General features: G+C 42.5%; 1 protein-coding gene across 3 annotated transcripts in view; it reads left to right on the forward strand.

Moving 5' to 3' along the window:
• Positions 1 to 20,181, forward strand: part of srfbp1 (serum response factor binding protein 1) — a 247,360-nt gene that overhangs the window by 85,119 nt on the left and 142,060 nt on the right. For all 3 annotated transcript variants that reach the window (XM_041185871.1, XM_041185872.1, XM_041185870.1), the window contains one exon: positions 2,835 to 2,907. In XM_041185871.1, coding sequence (XP_041041805.1) covers positions 2,835 to 2,907 — 73 coding nt within the window. The remainder of the gene's footprint in view (positions 1 to 2,834; positions 2,908 to 20,181) is intronic.

Below are 20,181 nucleotides of genomic sequence, written 5' to 3' on the forward strand. Positions count from 1 at the left end.
TTTTATCCTCTATGCATGTTATCCCTTCAAAAAACTCCAATAAATTGGTCAAACATGATTTTTCTTTCACAAAACCATGCTGACTCTTCTCTATTGCCTTGAACTCTTCTAAATGTCCAGCTATAACCTCCTTAATGATCGATTCTAACAACTTCCCCACAACAGACATCAAGCTGACTGGCCTATAGCTTCCCATTTTCTGCCACCCTCCCTTCTTGAATAGAAGGGTTATATTTGCTACTTTCCAGTCTGATTGAACCTTTCCAGAATCTAGCGAATTTTGGAAAATTAACACCAGCGCATTGACTACCTCATTAGCCACCTCTTTTAAGACCCTAGGATATAGTCCATCGAGACCTAGAGACCTGCCAGCCCGTAGCTCCATCAATTTGCTCAGTACCATTTCCCTAGTGATTTTAATTTTACGAAGTTCCTCCCTCTCTTTCACCTCCCAATTTGCAGCTATTACTGAAATGTTTTTTGAATCCTCTATAGTGAACACAGAAGCAAAATATTTGTTCATTTCTTCCGCCATTTACTTATCTACTATTAACTCCCCGCTGTCACTCTCTCTTGAGGACCAACACTCAACTTTTTTCCTTTTTAAATCCCTGTAGAAACTCTTGCTATCTGTTTGTACATTTCTAGCTAGCTTCCTTTCATACTATAATTTCTTTCTCCTCATTAATCTTTTGCCATTCTCTGCTGTTCTTTATATCCTGTCCAATCATCTGTCCTGCCACTTATCTTTGTGGAGTTTTATGCTTTTTCCTTAAGTTTGATGCTTTCCTTCACTTGTTTAGTTAACCAAGGATGTTGGGTCCTCCCCTTAGAATTTTTATTTATAATAGAAACGTACTTATTCTGAAATGCCCCCATAAATGCTTGCCATTGTTTCTCTATTGATCTATCCTCTAGCCTAGTTTTCCAGTTCACTTCAACTAGCTCAGCTTTCATCCTCACATAGTTGCCCTTATTTAAGTTTAAGATACTAGCCTTAGACCCACTCTTCTCCCTTTCAAACTGGATTTAAAATTCAATCATATTGTGTTTGCTGCTGCCTAGGGGTGCCTTTACTCTGAGGTCATTAATTAATCCTGTCACATTGCACAAAACCAAGTCTAGTATAACCTGCTCTCTGGTTCGTTCCAGAACATGCTGCTCTAAGAAACTATCTCAAAAGCAATCTAAGAACTCCTCATGCAGGCTACCACTGTCAATCTGATTTTTCCAGTTTGCGTAGATTAAAATCACCCATGATTATTGCCACCCCTTTATCACAAGCATGCAATATTTTCTCTTGAATACTTTGTCCTACACTGTGGCTACTGTTAGGGGACGTGTAGACCACTCCCACTAATGACTTCTTTCCCCAACTATTCTTCATCTCCACCAAAATTGATTCTACATCCTGATCTCCTGAACCAAGGTCTTCTCTAACTATTGCACCACTGCCCTCTTTGATTAACAGTGCTACCCCTCCACCTTTACCTAGCTTCCTATTCTTCTTCAATGTTATGCACTCCTCAACATTAAGGACTCAATATTTGTCGTCCTGCAGCCACGTCTCCGTAATTGCTATCAAATCATATTTATTTACTTTAATGTGGTCTATCAATTCATTTGCTTTATGAATGCTACGTGCATTCAGATAGAGAGCCTTCAGCTTTATCTTTTTGTTACCTTTGTAACATCTAGCCTTGACTGTTGATGTATTCTTAGATTTTTTTTTCTCTCTGTCCTTTCCTGCTGATCTGATCTTCATTCCTCGTATTACCATTTTGCTCTCTTGTCTTGACTCTACACCTCGAATTGCTACCTCTACCCAAGCTTGATCCCTCACTCCTCTTGTTTAGTTTAATGCACTCTCTACTTCCGTAGTTATGTGATTTGTGAGGACACTCATCCCAGCATGTTTCAGGTGTAAAACGTCCCAACAGTACAGCCTCCACTTTTCTCAATATTGGTACCAGTGCCCCACAAATTGGAACCCCACTTCTCCCACGCCAGTCTTTGAGCCACACATTCGTGTCTCTAATCTTATTTAGCCTATGCCAATTTGCGCTCAGCTCAGGTAATAATCCAGAGATTAATTACTTCTGAGGTTCTCCTTCTTAATTTGGTACCTAGCTCCTCATACTGACTTTGCAGAGCCTCTTTCTAGTTCTACCTATGCCATTGGTACCTACATGGAACACGACAACAGGATCCTCCCCTTCCCACTGCAAGTTCCTCTCCAGCCCTGAACAGATGTCCCGAACCCTGGCACCGGGCAGGCAACTTGGCTGTCTGGACTCTCACTCTTTGCTACAGAGAACAGTGTCAATCTCCCTCACTATACTATCACCTACTACCACTATATATTGCTTTTTGCTCCCCCTGCTTGAACGGCTTCCTGTGCCGCAGTGCCATGGCCAGCCAGCTCATCCATCTTACAGACTTCACTTTCATCCACACAGGTCGTGAACACCTCAAAGCTGTTTGACAAGGATGTTGGTGCTTCCATGTACTGTGCAACCAGCCCACTCAAACAATTTTGGTACCCCAAGATTTTGTTTTTTATTAAGAAAATTAATCAGATATATTTATTTTGCTGAGTGTTTTGGGGTAGTTGACTAGATTACTGACTGCCTGGTAGATATTTCTGTTATGATAAAATAATTTAAATAATAAAATACTGGAAGCATCCTGGCTTTGCAGAAAATAATTTCAGTTACCAACTGAATGAGTGCATCCATTTGTTCTTTGTGAGATGAAAATCTGAGTAGCAGAATACAGTGCTGTTTAATTAAGAAACAAACTGAAGTAATGTCTTATTCTCGGTGTATCTGCAGGGGAATGGAAGATGCCATCTTGAAGAATGTGCGACGTGCAGAAAGACTGCTAGAGGAAATCCACACTATGAAGGTATTACATTCTACTTTCCTGTAGAACAATACTGTGAACCAAAACAAAAACAAAAATACCTGGAAAACCTCAGCAGGTCTGACAGCATCTGCAGAGAGGAACACAGTTAACATTTTGAGTCTGTATGACTCTTCAACAGAACTAAGGAAAAATAGAAAAGAGGTGAAATATAAGCTGGATTAAGGGGGGGGTGGGACAAGTAGATCTGGATAGAGAGCCAGTGATAGGTGGAGATAACCAAAAGATGTCATAGACCAAAGGACAAAGAGGTGTTGAAGCTGGTGATATTATCTAAGGAATGTGATAATAAAGGTACAGATAGCCCTAGTAGGGGTGGGGTGGGGGGAAGGGATCGAAATAGGCTAAAAGGCAAAGATAAAACAATGGATGGAAATACATTTAAAAATAATGGAAGTAGATGAAAAAAGAAAAATCTATATAAATTATTGGAAAAAGGGAGAAGGGGTGGGGATGGAAGAGAGAGTTCAAGATCTAAAATTGTTGAACTCAATACAAGTCCGGAAGGCTGTAAAGTGCCTAGTCGGAAGATGAGGTGCTGTTCTTCCAGTTTGCGGTGAGCTTCACTGGAACAATGCAGCAGGCCAAGGACAGAAATGTGGGCATGTGAGCAGGGTGGAGTGTTGAAATGACAAGCGACAGGGAGGTCTGGGTCATGCTTGCCGACAGACCGAAGGTGTTCCGCAAAGCGGTCACCCAGTCTGCATTTGGTCTCTCCAGTGTAGAGGAAACCGCATTGGGAGCAGTGAATGCAGTATACTAAATTGAGGGAAGCGCAAGTGGAATGCTGCTTCACCTGAAAGGAGTGTTTGGGCCTTGGATGGTGAGGAGAGGGTAAGTAAAGGGGCAGGTGTAGCACCTTCTGCAGTTGCATGGGAAGGTGCTGTGGGATGGGGTTGAGGTGTAGGGGGTGATGGAGGAGTGGACCAAGTTGTCCCGGAGGGAACGATCCCTGCGGAATGCCGCCAGGGGTATGAAGGGAAGATGTGTTTGGTGGTGGCATCATGCTGGAGTTGGTGGAAATGGCGGAGGAAGATCCTTTGAATGCGGAGGCTGGTGGGGTGATAAGTGAGGACAAGGGGGACCCTATCATGATTCTGGGAGGGAGAGGAAGGTGTAAGGGCGGATGCACGGGAGATGGGCCGGACACAGTTGAGGGCCCTGTCAACCACTGTGGGTGGAAAACCTCGGTTAAGGAAGATACACCTTCCTCTCCCTCCGCAGGGATCGTTCCCTCCGGGACACCCTGGTCCACTCCTCCATCACCCCCTACACCTCAACCCCCTCCCATGGCACCTTCCCATGCAACCTCCAGTGAAGCTCAACGCAAACTGGAGGAACAGCACCTCATCGTCCGACTAGGCACTTTACAGCCGTCCGGACTGAATATTGAGTTCAACAATTTTAGATCATTAACTCTTTCCTCCTTTCCGATCCCCCTTTTTTCTCAATAATTTATATAGGTTTTTCTTTTCCCACCTATTTCCATTATTTTTAAATGTATTTCCATCCATTGTTTTATCTTTGCCTTTTAGCCTATTTCGATCCCTTCCCCCCACTAGGCTATCTGTACCTTTATTATCACATTCCTTAGATAATATCACCAGCTTCAACACCTCTTTGTCCTTTGGTCTATGACATCTTTTGGTTATCTCTACCTATCACTGGCCCTCTATCCAGCTCTACCTGTCCCACCCCACCTTAAACCAGCTTATATCTCACTTCTTTTCTATTTTTCCTTAGTTCTGTTGAAGAATCATACAGACTCGAAACGTTAACTGTGTTCCTCTCCGCAGATGCTGTCAGATCTGCTGAGTTTTTCCAGGTATTTTTTTTGCTTTGGATTTCCAGCATCTGCAGTTTTTTGCTTTTATAATACTGTGAACCACCTCTGCCCCTCTACCCACCCCACCACGTTTCCTATCTGGGAGGCAGCAATGCTTTTGTTTCATGATTAGTCAAACCTTAGTTTGAGGACACTCAACAAATGATTTTTTTGCAGAAGAAAGTTTGAAAAATAGTCATTAGTGGTGTTCAGATGTAAAGGGATTTTTAAAATGTGGTTCTACAACTCAAAATAAACACCAGAATAGAAGCAAACCACCAAAAAAATACACATTGCTTCAGCTTGAAACTGTTTGGATAGATCTGGAATGTTCAAAATCCAGTCTCGTTTTTGTGCCATGTTCCTTTTCACTTGTTGGCACATTACACATCAAGGGAATGGGGCAATTTAAACCCCATGTTAACAGCCAAATTGAATGCACAGTTGTGAGAATTAGTGTATTTCCAACTTTAAATTTTGAGGGATGTGAAATATTACATGAAAAATGATACATTATTTGACTCTATATTGGCACATGTGGAAGTGGATGACCTCATCCACTGCCTTCTGCCAATGTAACAAATTCCTAGTGTTGTCTGTCTTTATTATCTTTTTTGTGTCATCAAAGCAACTATATTAAGCAGTACTTGTTGAAGAGCATTATGTCTGTAATTTCATCTAGAGCAGCATTACAATTTCAGGCAGAAGTAAAGTATATTAGGTTACTATTTGGTTTCTATTAAAATCTGTTGTTAAATAGTCAAAACTGATTGAAACTGTATTCAGTAGTAAACTTATTTCATGTTAGAATCATGACAGAAAACTAAGCAGACCCAATAGTGAACTTTTATCTATGATAAAATAAAAATCAGTCTACATATATTGATGGATGTAGAATTAATCTCAAATTCTTGCTCTCCCTACCCTGGCTCTCCCTCTCCACCCCCCCCCCCCCCCCCCACACCACCACCAACCCCATACCCCATACCCCTTCTCACTTTCCTCTCTCTCTCTTCTCTCTCATTCACACACACACACAACACAGGAAGCAGCCATTGCTCAATTAATAAACCTGGAATGAAAAGCTAGTCTCATGTCTGTGCTAACTCTCCAAAGGAGCCATTAGCTAATGCCACTCCCCTGCTTTCTCCGCGTAACCCTGCACGTTCTTCCTCTTCAAATTATAATCTTAATCCCTCTTTAAACGCCTTCATTGAACCTGCCTCCACCACACTCTCAGGCAGTGCATTCACAATCCCAACTCTCACTCTGTTAAGTTTTTCCTCATGTCTCCATTGGATCTTTTGCCAATTACCTTAAATCTGTGCCCTCCTGTTCTCGATCCTTCCATCAGTGGGAACAGTTTCTTCCTATTTACTCTGTCTAGATCTCTCATGCTTTTGAATACCTCTATCAAACCTCCTGTCAACATTTTCCAAGGAAAACAGTCCTAGCCTCTAAAATCTATTTAAGTGTTTGAAGTTCTTCATCGCGGAACCATTTTTGTGAATCTTTTCTGCACTGTCTCTCATGCCTTCAGATCTTTCCCAATGTGTGGTGCTCAGAACTAGAGGCAATATTCTATTTGAGGCTGAACCAGTGTTCTATACAAGTTTAACGTGACCTTCTTGCTTTTGTACTCTATGTCCCTATTAATAAAGTGTAGGACGCTGTATGCTCTGTTAGCCGCAGTCTAAACCTGTCCTAACACCTTCAATGACTTAGGCACACACACCCAGGTCCCTCTGCTTATGTACCCCACTTTTAGAATTTCACCCTTTATTTTAAATTGTTTCTCCATGCTCTTCCTATTAAAATGAATCACTTCACACCTCCCTTTTCCCTTTGTGGAAATATACCAGTAATCCACAGGATTGGGAAACATGAGTTCAGATCCAACATGGCAATTAATTAATAAATCTGGAATATAAAGTTGGCCATCAGTAATGGTGACTATGAAACTTTCATTGATTGGTGTACAAACCCATCTGGTTCACTAATATCCACTAGGGAAGGAAATCTGCTGTCATTACCCGGTCTGGCCTACATGTGATGCCAGTGATTATGTTTGACTCTTAAATGTCCTCTGTCATGGCCTAGCGAGCCACTCAGCTCAAGGGCATTGAGGGATGGGCAACAAATGCTAGCCTTGCTAGCAATGGACACATCCCAAAAAAATCTGTTTTTGACTGTTCTGGGACACCCTCTCTCCAGCACCGAAATGCTCTCCTTTATTCACTTCTCTCTCTCCTTTTTCTCTCTCTCTCTATTTGCCCCCTCTTCCCCCCAACCCGCTTCTAACCAGTACTGCCCCACAGCCCTACTCAAGACCTGTATCCCATGGAACATGAATACGTACATTTCTTCATGAGACCTTGAAATTGAGTAGTATCATGCCAAATTACTGTACTGCCTTAAACTACAACATTCATATTTCTTTACTTAATTTTAAATTATGAGTGGCTAGGAGTGAGTAATAGGAGTGTAGTTTAATTGCAGGGTTCTGACAATCTAAACCACAAGAGTGAAAATGAGTGTGTTTAACGCCATTTCAATCCAAAATAAGTTGCAGCCTAATTGCTGACTTTCTAGAACTGGTTCATTGTTTTAGTAAACACGGTCTCAAAAAGGGAACATCATCACTGGTCATGAGCACTCCTGCCATTCAGACATTCGATAAACCCAAAACGCAGGCAAGCAACAGAAATTCTCCCTGTTTCCAGTTCACACTTCCCCCTGTGATGGAGTGTATTCAACATATTTGTTTTATTGGAACTGAGACAACCGTTCAGTTCAATTGATTGAGCCATCAATGCCATTTTTAGAGCTGTGGCATCTCTGTTTCCTGAATATCACTTCTCTACTTTTTCTCCATTCACTGTAACTGCATCAACCACATCTTTTAATTACCTCAATTGACTTTGCATTCATGGCCTTCTAAGGTGTATATTCTCACCGACATTTGTACGAGAGCCTTCTCATAGATTCCCCTACTAGAGGAAAGAATCACTACCTCTCTACCCTCTGATTTCCCTTCATCATTATTTCATTTGACTCAATTATCTCCAGGGACTTTGGGATTGATTGATTGATTGATTTTGTCTCTTTGGTGACGACATGTCTGGGGAGACAATGGCATAGTGGTAATATCACCGGACTGATAATCAAGAGACCCATGCTGATGCTCTGGGGATGTGGGTTCAAATCGCACCATGGCAGCTGCTGGAATTTAAATTCAATTAATAAACCTGGATTTAAAAGCTAGTCTCAGTAATGGTGACCATGAAACTATGTTTGATTGTTGTAGAAAGCCGTCTCGTTCCCTAATGTCCTTTAGGGAAGGAAATCTGCCATCCTTACCTGGTCTGGCCAACGTGTGACTCCAGATGCACAGAAATATGGTTGACTCTTAACTGCCCTTTGAAATGACATAGCAAGCCACTCAATTCAGGGACAATTAAGGATGGCCAACAAACACTGGCCTTGCCAGCGGCACCCATATCCCATGAAAGAATAGAGAAAAATGAAAACATGGGCAAGGAAGCCTCCTGCTGATTACTACCTACTGCCCTCCCCCAGCTGATGAATCTGTATTCCTCTTTTTTTTATTCTTTCACAAGATGTGGGCACCATTGGTTGGCCAGCATTTGTTGCCCACCCCTAATTGCCTTGAGCAGGTGGTGACAAACTGCCTTCTTGAATCACTGCAGTCAATGTGTTGTAAGTCTTCACAGTGCTGTTAGGAAGGGAGTTCCAGGATTTTGAAGGAGCAGCGATATTGTTCCAAGTCAGGATGGTATGTGTCTTGGAGGGGACTTGCAGGTGGTGGTGTTCCTGTGTATCTGCTGCCCTAGTCATTCTAGGTGATTGAGGTCAATTGTTTGCAAGGTGCTGTCGAAGGAGATTTGACGAGTTGATACAGCACATCTTGTAGATGGTGCACAAAACTGCCTCTGTGCTTTGGTGATGGAGGGAGTGAATGTTTAAGATGATGGATGAGGTGCCAATCAAGCGGGCTGCTTTTTCCTGGATGGTATCGAGCACCTTGAGTATTGTTGGAGTTGCATTCATCCAGGCAAGTGGAGAGTATTCCGTCATACATCTGACTTGTGCCTTGTAGGTGGTGGGCAGGCTTTAGAGAGTCAGGAGCTGTTACTTTCCACAGAATTCCCAGCCTCCTACCCTGCAGCTGTAGCCCAGTATTTATAAGGCTAGTCCAGTTCAGTTTCTGGTCAGTTCTAACCCCAGGATGTTGATAGAGGAAGATTCAGCGATAGCAATGTCATTGAATGTCAAGGGAAGGTGGTTAGATTCTCTCTTGTTGGAGATAGTCATTGTTTTGGCACTTGTGTGGCATGAATGTTACTTCCTACTTATCAGCCCAAGCTGAATGTTGCCTAGGTCTTGCTGCATATGGACATGGACTGTTTCAGTATCTGATTAGTCACGAATGTTGCTGAACATTGTGTAATTATCAGCAAACATCCCGACTTCTGACTTTCTGATGGAAGGAAAGTCATTGATCATGCAGCTGAAGATGGTTGGGCCTAGGACATTACCCTAAGGAACTCCTGCAGTGATGTCCTGGGACTGAGATGATTGACTTCCAACAACCACAACCATCTTCCTTTTGTGCTAGGTATGACTCCAACCAGCAGGGTGTTTTCCCCCTGATTCCCATTGACTCCAGTTTTCCTAGGGCTCTTTGGATGCCACACTTGATTAAATGCTGTCCTGATGTCAAGGGCAGTCGCTCTCACCTCGCATCTGGAGTTGGACTCTTTTTTTTGTCCATATTTAGACCAATGCTGTAATGAGATCAGGAGCTGAGTGAACCTGGCTGAGCCCAAACTGAGCACCAGTAAGCAGGTTATTGCTGGGTAAGTGCCTCTTGATAACACTGCCGACGACCCATTCCATCACTTTGCTGATGATCACAGGATCACAGAATTGTGACGTTGCTGAAGGAGACCATTCAGCCCAGTCTGCACCGGCTCTCTGAGCATTTTAACTTAGTGCCAATCTCCTGCCTTTTCCCCATAACCCTGCACTTTGGTTCTATTTAAATAATCATCCAATGCCTTCTTGAATGCCTCAATCAAACCTGACACCACACTTCCAGGCAGTGCATTCCAAACCCTAACTACTTGCTGTATGAAAAAGTTTTTTTCTCACCTCGTATTTGCTTCTTTTGCAAAACACTTAAAATTGTGCTCTCCGGCTTTCCATCCATTTACGAACGGGAACAGTTTCTCCCTATCTACTTTGCCCAGACCCCTCATGATTTTGAAAACTCCTATCAAGTTTCATCTTAGCCTTTTCCTCTCTAAGTAAAACAGTCCCAACTTCTCCAATGTTTCCTTATAAATGAAGTGTCTCACCCCAGAACCATTCTCGTAAACCTCTTCTGCACTCACTCCAATGCATTCACATCCTTCCTAAAGTGTGGTGCCCAGAACTGTACATAATGCTCCAGCTGAGCTCTAACCAGTGTCTTATATAAGTTCATCAAAACCTCATTGCTCTTATACTCTAAGCCCCTATTAATGAAGCTTAGAATAGTTTATTCTTTAGAAATAGCTCTCTCTACCTGTCCTGCCACCTTTAATGACATATGTACATATACACCCAGGTTTTGCTGGTCCTGCGCACCCTTTCGAATAGTATCCTTTATTTTATACTGTCTCTCCCTGTTCTTTGTACCAAAGCGTATCACTTCACACTTCTCCGCATTGATCTTCATCTGCCACTTATCTGCCTACTCTGCCAATTCTTCCAGCCTGAAAAATACCCATTAACCATTACTTTCTGTTTCCTATCCCTCAACCAATTTTGTATCCTCGTTGCTACTGTCCCTTTTATTCCATGACCTATAACTTTCCTCACAAGTCTGTTGTGTGGCACTGTATTGAACACCTTTTGGAAGTCCATATACATCACATCAATGGCCTTGCATTTCAAAAACTCCAAGTTAGCCAGACGCTATTTTCATTTAACAAATCCATGCTGACTCTTCTGAATCAATCCACATTTTTCCAAGTGACTATTAATTCTATCTCGAATAATTGTTTCTAGAAGTTTCCCCACCATCGAAGTTAAACTGACTGGCCTGTAATTGAAGGGCAGATCTTTACAACTTTTTTTGACAAGGGCATAATGTTTGCAAATCTCCAATCCTCTGGCACCTCCCCCAAATCCAGGGAACATTGAAAGATTACTGCCAGTGCCTCTGCAATTTCCACTCTCACTTACTTCAATATTCTTGGCAGTATCTCATCCGGTCCTGGTGCCTGATCAACTTTAAGTACTGACAGCTTATCCAATGTTACCCCTTTATCAATGTTAAACCCTTCTAGTGATTTGAGTTTCCTCCTCTGTTACCATGGCCTGGGCAGCATCCACCTCGTAGGTAGGTAGATTGAAAGGAAACTGATGGGCAAAAGACTGAGTGAGGCTGAATGTTTGAAGTTATCTTCAGCCAGAAGTGTTGAGTGGATGATCCATCTTTGCCTCCTCTTGAGTTCCCCAGCCGTCTTCCATCATTTTAGTTCTTTCCAAGTAATATCGGAAACCTTCAGACATATTGGATACAGTAAAGGCTATTGGCCCAGATAACATCCTGTTTTCTATTGCTGGAGATATGCTCGAGAACCAGCTGCGTCGCTAACCAAGCTTTTCCAGTACAGCTACAACACTGGCATCAACCCACCAAAGTGGAATATTGCCCAGGTATGTCCTGTCCACTTAAAAGCAGAACAATCTAGTCCTGCTAATTGCTGCACCTTCAGTTTATTGGCGAAACCATCAGCAAAATTATGAAAGGTGTAGTTGATGGTACTATCAAGTGGCACCCACGAGTAATTGCTCATTGGTGCTCAGTTTGTGTTCTGCCTGGACCACTCTACCCCAGACCTAATTATATCCTTGACAAAAACCTGGATCCAAGGGCTGAATTCCAGATGTGATGTGAAAGTGACTACCCTTGACATCATGACTGTGTGGCCTCAAAAGCCCCAGTGAAGTTGAAGTCAGTGGGAATCTAGAGGAAACGTGTGTTATGCCTAACACAGAGGAAGATGGTTATTGTTGTTGAAGACCAATCTCTGAACCCCAGGATATCACTGCGGGAACTCCTCAGAGTAGTGTCCTAGGCCCAGCCATCTTCAGCTACTTCATCATAAGGTCATAAATGAGGAGGTTTGCTGATGATTTGCAACTTCTCAGATATTGAAACAGTTCATACCCACATGCAGCAAGACCTGAACAACCTTCCAGCTTGGGCCTGGACATGAATGTTACTTGCTACCCAAGTGGTAGGCACATTTCCAACAAATTGGGGTCTAACCCACAGCCTCTTGACATTTAATGGCATTACCATCACTGAATCCCCTACCATCAACAACCTGGGGGTTACCATTGACTAGAAACTTAACTGGACCAGCCACATAAATATGATGACTATTAGAGTGTGGCTATGGCTGGGTATTCTGTGCTGAGTCACACACTTCCTGACTTTCCAAAGCCTTTCCACCATCCTACAAGGCACAAGTCAGGAGTGTGATTTAATTCTCTCTCCTTGCCTGGATGAGTTCAAAGTTAATGTCGTTCAAGAGGCTTGACACCATCCATGCCAAAGCAGCCTACTTGATTGACACCCATCCACCACCTTAAATATTCACTTCCTCCCCCATGAGTGCACGTTGGCTGCTATGAGAACTATCTGCACAATGCACTGCAGCAACTCGCCAAGGCTTTCTCGACAGCACTTTCTAAACCTTTGACCTCAACTACCGAGGTAAAATAAGGGCAGCAGGCACATGGGAACATCACCACCTGCAATTTCCTTTCTGAGTTGCACATTGACTTGACTCGGATATATATCACTTCTTTCTTCGTTGCTGGATCAAAATCCCAGAACTCCCTCCCTAACAGCATTGTGGGTGTACCAATAGCACACAGATTGCAGTGGTTCAAGAAAATGGGTCACGACAACTCCTTTGGGGGCAATTAAAGATAGAAAATAAATGCTGGCCTTGCCAGCAATGCCAACATCCTTTGAACAAATTTGTATTAATAAACCTATATTAGGCTGCAACATCAGTTCTGGTCCTAGACCTCAGTAAAGTACCGAGCCCAAATATTATCAAGGACAGTGTGGGTGGTGTAGTGAAAACCTGGCAAGACCAGAAATATTGCGGGCTGGAGCACATGGTCTATAAGGGACCCGTTTAATTTTGCTCCATTAATGTGAATGAAGAAAATTTAGGTAGTTCATTTACAGGCTTAACCGAACAAAGCCTCCCTTTGTGTGTTCATTTGCCATGACCTAGATGTATTTGTTTGTTGGCTTCCTTTTTTTTGAATCATTGCGTCCAGGCCACTGATTGCACTAGTCTGCAATTGACCCTTTCTCCATTGGTTCTGGAGCACTCACTCACATAAGAGGAGTAGAAGGCAAGTTGGTCCTCAGCATGGGAATGGAAGGAGGTGTTTGAAGAGAGCAACAACTCTGGACTAACACAGCAGGTGAGCAGAAGCTGAATTGAAGCACTGATGGAGAAGACAACTAAGTACTGAGGCAGCATGCACCCAGTTGCGGCGGGCTATCAATGTAGATCTTGAAAGAATCGATATCCTGGTGGAAGAAGTTGGCAAGAGAGTCTACACTGTCGGAGTGGTCCTAGCGTAAGCTGCAGAGAAGGCTTGGTGAAAATGCTGACCTTTTTTTGTCGGGCAGTCCTTCAGGATTGAGGATGACTTGCTTCCACTCCGGGTCCGATGGGTTCCGAAATGGCTGATTAATCCAATGTGCGACCTGCAAACTCTGACACATGGGGCATGCGGTGCTTGAACGGTTGGGTAGATAGGTTATTTGAAGGTTTATGCACACCCCCGCCTCGACTTTAATCGACGGGCATGTTTGACCTCTTCAGGGGTACTTTGAGGACATCCCTAAAGTGATTCCTGGAAGTCTTCTGCTGCGAATGAGTTCTGAGTATAGCAGTTGCTTCAAGGGTCTGGTGTCAGGTATACGAATGACATGTCCCACCCGACGAAGTTGGTTTTGCATGATTACCACCTTGATGCTGGGCACGTTGGCATGGGACAAAATGCTGCTGTTGGGCTGCCTTTTTTGCTATCGGATTTGGAGGACGTTGCAAAGGTACCACTGGTTTTTGGCATTAGTTTTTGGAAAGAAAAAGTATTTTTTCTCCTGCCTTTTTATTTTGATATGTAATTACAGAAGGTAACCAATTTCCTTATGCTGGTGATTCTAGAAGAAAATTTTATATATGTCTAGGCAGTGCAACTGGGTCGATCCTTTCATTTCCTTTTAATAAAGGAAAGGCTTTTGTGAAAACTCTTGAGGTGATTCATGAGAACAGTATGATCTACCTTGTTGTTTCTCTTTAGTGTTTATGATGGCAGGACAGAGAGGACGTCCAGTGGTTAGAAAAGAACATAGTGTTTCACAAATATTATCATGTTTACTAATAAAAGGCAGAATACTCTTTTTTTAAAAAAAAAATCCAGTTAACTGATCTTGTCCATTTGGCATGTCGCGCAGTTGTTCTACCAGCTATTTTTGTCATTAAACTGTTTTCTAGAGGATAGCATGTTACTATATTCTTCAGATAAAAATGGCTCACACTGATGAGAATCCAAAAATCAGGAATGCTGACATTGAGTGTAAAACCGAAACTGCTAATGTGATAAACATGAGAGATGAATTTGGCGTGTGCGCAACAGAAACGCCACAGGAGAGGAACAAAAATGACTGAAAGGTTATTTTGTTCTAACATGAGGATAAAGTTAACAAGACACGGTGGAGAAAAAAATGTAGGCAACAGCTATTGATTCAGAATGTTTATTTCATAACTAACAGATATTAAAGATTGTAAATGAGAAGTTGCACAAACAGGAAAAAAAACAAACTTAAAAAAAATCTATAGAAAGGCAGTGGTGACAGTCTTCTAATGTTTTTTCCATGTCTGATATACAGGTTCCTGTAAATTCCACTGTCACTTTGTGTGATGTGTGGGCAGAGGAGGAAAATTCCAATTTAAGCAAGACATTTTGTGGTCAAACTTCAATAAAGCACTAAATGTTGATGAAAGAAAGCTTGCTTCAGGAAAACTAGAGTTGGCTCTTTAGCTCTGAAGAAGAGTCTTACGGACTCGAAGTGTTAACACTGTTACTCTCTCCAGAGATGCAGACAGACCTGCTGAGATTTTCCAGCACTTTTTGTTTTTATTTCAGATTTCCAGCATCCACGGTATTTTGCTTTCATCTTGGAGTTAACACATTGTGCCTATAAACCCAAGCCTTGGAGTTTTGGTGGTAATATCAGTAGTTAAGTCGTACAGCCCTGGATGATTCCTTATTGCATTTCCATTGATGTTGAGTCAATATATCTCAAATAGCATTGCAGTTTATCTCGTTATCCTTGGATTGGGGATAATATTGGCCAGAGATTGCAATTCTGATCACAAATTGGGAATGTTCTTCTTTCCTGCTTCAAACTGGATTAGGATTGTGCAGTTTGAGCATTTTCACTGTACCTTGTTCCCCATGCTGCATCAATACCGATAAATCAGTTGATCATTTATTTTTCTTTGGTTCTGGCATTTCCTGATTCTGTTCCATTATCACAAGAAAAGTTTGGGGGTACAAGTTAAAAAACACTTTTTTTTAAAAACACAAACTATGCATGAGTCAGAAAAATGATAGATCTAGTTACACGCCATGTTGAACACCACTTGGAGGAAGCACTGAGGGCGGTAAGGGTGCAAAATGTACTCTGGGTGGGGACTTCAATGTCTATCACCAAGAGTGGCTCGATAGTACCACTACTGACTAAACTGGTCATGTCCTAAATGACATAGCTGCTCAGCTGGGCCTGCAGCAGGTGGCAAGGGAGCCAACAAGAGGGAAAACCATGCTTGATTTCATCCTCACTAACCTGCTTGGCGCAGATGCATCTGTCCATGACAGTATTGGTAGGAGTGACCATCGCACAGTCCTTGTGGAGACGAAGCCCCTTCTTCACATTCAGGATACTTTCCATTGTGTTGTGTGGCACTACCACCACACTAAATGGGATAGATTTTGAACAGATCTTGCAACTCAAGACTGGACAACTATGAGGCACTGTGGGCCATCAGCAGCAGCATAATTGTGCTGAACCACAATCTGTAACATCATGGCCCAGCATATCCCCCACTCCAAAATTACCTCCAAGCCAGGGGATAAACCCTGGTTCAATGAAGAGTGCAGAAGGGCACGCCAGGAGCAGCACCAGGTGTCAGTGAGGTGTCAATCTGGTGAAGTTACAACATAGGACTACTTACATGCCAAACAACGTAAGCAGCAAGTAATAGAGCTAAGCAATTCCACAACAAATTGATAAGATCTCAGTTCTGCAGTCCTGCCACATCCAACTGTGAAAGGCGGTGGACAATTAAACAACTCACTGGAGAAGGAGGCTCCACAAATATCCCCACCCTCAATGATGGGAGAGCCCAGCACATCAATGCAAAAGATAAGGCTGAAGGGTTCGCAGCAACCCTCAGCCAGAAGTGCTGAGTGGATGATCCTCCTCTGGAGGTCCCCAGCATCACAGATGTCAGTCTTCAGGCGATTTGATTCACACCACGTGATATCAAGAAACAGCTGAGGGCACTGGATGCTGCAAAGGCTATTGGCCCTGACAACATTCCAACAACAGCACTGAAGACTTGTGCTTCAGACTTGCTGCGTCCCTAGCCAAGCTGTTCCAGTACAACTACAACACTGGCATCTACCCGGAAATGTGTAAAATTGCCCAGGTATGTCCTGTACACAAAAAGCAGCACAATCCCAACCTGGCCAATTATCGCACCATCAGTCTGCTCTCGATCACCAGTAAAGTAAGGGAAGAGGTCATTAATAGTGCTATCAAGTGGCACTTGCTTAGCAATAACCTGCTCACTGATGATCAGTTTAGGTTCCACCAGGGCCACTCAGCTTCTGACCTCATTACAGCCTTGGTTCAAACATAGACAAAAGAGCCGAACTCCAGAGGTTAGAGTGACTGCCCTTGACATCAAGGCTGCATTTGACTGAGTGTGGCATCAAAGAGCCCTAGCAAAACTGGAGTAAATGGGAATTGGGGGGGGAAATTATCCGCTTGTTGGAGTCATACCTGGCACAAAAGGAATGTGGTTATGGTTGTTGGAGGTCATTCATTTCATCCCAGGACATCACTGCAGGAGTTCCTGAGGGTAGTGTCCTACGGCCGTCCATGTTCACTGATGATTGTACAATGTTCAGCACCATTCGCAACTCCTCAAATACTGAAGCAATTCATGTCCAAATGCCACAAAACCTGGACAATATCCAGGCTTGGGCTGACAAGTGGCAAGTAACATTCATGCCACACAAGTTCAAGCAATGACTATATCCAACAAGAGAGAATCTAACCATCGCCCCATTACTATCAATGGCATTACCATTGATCAATCCTCCACTGTCAACATCCTGGAGGTTACCACTGACCAGAAACTGAACTGGACTAGCTATATAAATACTGTGGCTACAAGAGCAAAATCGGAGGCTAGGAATCCTGTGGCGAGTAACTCACCATCTGACTCTCCTAAGCCTGCTCACTAGCCATGATATGCCAGTGGGAGTGAATATTAAAGCTGGTGGATGGGTGCTGATCAAGTGGGCAGCTTGATGCTGTTGAGTTTTTTGAGTGTGGTTGTAGATCTGCTCATCCCAGGCAAGTGGAGCATATTCCATTACACTACATTTACAGTCCTGAATTGTGCCTTCTGGATGGTGAACAAGTTTGTGCAATGGGGGCCTCTCACAGAATGCTCAGCCTCTGACTTGCTTTAGTATTTGTGATCTTTGTGACAGATCCAGTTGAATTTCTGATCAATAGTCATCCCCAGCCTGTTGATAGTGAGAGATTTGGTGATGGTAATACCATTTGAAAGTCATAGAGCAGTAGTTAATTTTCCCCTTGTGGGAGATGATCATTACCTGTCATTTAAGTGGCAAGTAACATTCATTTCTAACAACACATCAACTCAAGCCTCAATATTGTCAAGGTCCTGCTGCATATGGCATGGACTGTTTCATTATCTGACTAACTGCTAATGGGGCTGAATGTCCCAATCACTAGCAAACATCCTCACTTTTGACTTTATACTGGAGGGGGAAGGTCATTCGTTGATGAAGCAGCTAAAAACAGTTGGACCTCAAAAACTGCCCTAAGGAGCTGCTGCATTAACATCCGGGGATTGAGATAATTAGTTTCAACAACCGTTAACATGTTCCTTTGTGACTGGTATAACTCCAATCACTGGAGAGTTCTCCCCTGATCTTCATTGACTTTATTTTTAATATTTTTAATAATCCTTATTGCCGCACTCAGTTAATGCAATCTTGCTGCCAAGAGCAATCATTGGCCCTTCACCTCTGGGTTTCTCTTGTGCCTGGGTCAAGGCTGTAATGTGGTTTGTAAATGAGTAGTCCTGGTGAAGCCCAAACTAAGAATCAGTGAGCAAGTTACTGATGAGTAAATGTCACTTGACGGTGCAGGCGACAGCTTCAATCATCTCGATCGATGATCGAGAGCAGGTAACTGAGCAGTTTGGATTTGTTTCGCTGTTTGTGTGCAGGGCATATCTGGGCATTTTCTGTATTGTCAGGGAGGTACCAGAGTTGCAGTTTAGCAAAAGGCACAGATAAGTCTTCAGCATTATAGCTCTATCTTGTCACACCTGTATTCTTTGCCGTATCCAGTGCACTGAGCTGTTTCTTGATGTCATGTGGAGTGAATTGAATTAGCTGAACACTGGCATGTCTGATGATAGGGACCTCAGGAGCTGGCCAAATAGGATCTTCTGAGTGGAGATGGTTCAAGCTCTATCTTTTGGTGGATTGATGTTTATGCAGCCTTTTGCTCACATTACTTGCTTAATAAGTCAGTAGAATTTGTGACTGGATATGGCAGGACTACAGTGCTTTGACCTGATCTGTTAATTGTGGGATTGTTTAATTTTGTCTATAGCACACTACTTCTGCTGTTTAGCATGTACTAGCCTTGTACTGTAGCTTCACTGGGTTTCCACCTGTCACAAAAGTATAATAATTCTCATATTATTGTGATTTATTGTAAAAGGTTAATAGTGGGGCTTGGATAGTTTTTGTGGGTGTGCATGTGTGCATGCGTGTGATTTAATTGAATGGAGACAGCTTGCCTAAAGGCTTTGACTCATCAAAAGAAGCTAGGTTTGAAATGCTAAATATGTAAACATGGCTGGTGTTTTGGACTGAGATGAGGAGAATTTGCATTTTTAGATAAATCAGCGTAGTTTGAATTTCAGAGACAGGATGTTACACCTAGCCAGAGAAACTAGGGCAAGCAGTGTGTTTATTGTCCCCAAAGGTTACTGGTAGCGTTAGCAGCATGAAAAGATTTATATTATGAGAAAGGTAAAGTTCCAAAGACACATGGAAATAATGGAATTTGCATTAAAAGGGAGAAACATGTATAAAAGAGAAGAGGCTATGTGTCAGAGATAAAAGGCATTGTAAGATCTACCAGAAGTGTTTGGACATTAAGCTGCTTTCTACGGAAACCAAAGCTGGGAAAAGCCACTTTGAATTCTACTGCCCAGGGTATTGTGTTGACTTGTCTGGATCTGTTTAAATCTATTTTTTTTTACCATTGCCTTAATGTGGGTGTAACTGGAAGCCAGGTTAAATAGGGGTTTTAGGAGTTATTATTGCAGTAATTTGTAGACCTACGTATGTGCTTGAAATCTTTTCTTTTGTTAATAAATATTAATTTAGTTTTCTTAACAAAAAAATCTCTAGCGTCTTGGTGGACTTATTACTACTGAATTCTGGGCGCACATCTCAAAATAAATACAAATTGCAAAATCATTGTGACAGCGTTAACAAGTTTCCCTCATGGATTTGATCCACCTGGCACATTTCATCTGCCATCTCATAACACACCTCGTTTTTAGGTATGCCAAGTGATGATTCAGGCGTGCTTTGCTACAATGTTCATTGAACCAGGAGTGGTTATTTGGCTTGCTCAACTGCTGTAGCCTTTGTTTTATGACTTGCACATCTATTACGCATCACAAATGATGAATGATTGCAACATTCTAATAGCTTGGCATCTCTAGGTAGCACCATGGGCACAATGTTAAATGGATTGTGTAACAAAGTGGGACTGTCTCTAACATTGTGACAAATGCTGTAAACTTCCATCCCTTTCAGAAATCAATAAATGCAGTTATTATTTACAAGAAGAGTTTCATCAAATTACCTCAAACTATGTTACCAGTGCAAACTCTGTTCAACCCTCAGAAAAATGAAAGTGCATTTGTCCCCAAGGTCAGCTTTTTGTTCTGAATTAGAAAGGG

This window comes from Carcharodon carcharias, chromosome 4, assembly GCF_017639515.1.
Source record: "Carcharodon carcharias isolate sCarCar2 chromosome 4, sCarCar2.pri, whole genome shotgun sequence".
Taxonomy (NCBI): Eukaryota; Metazoa; Chordata; class Chondrichthyes; order Lamniformes; family Lamnidae; genus Carcharodon; species Carcharodon carcharias.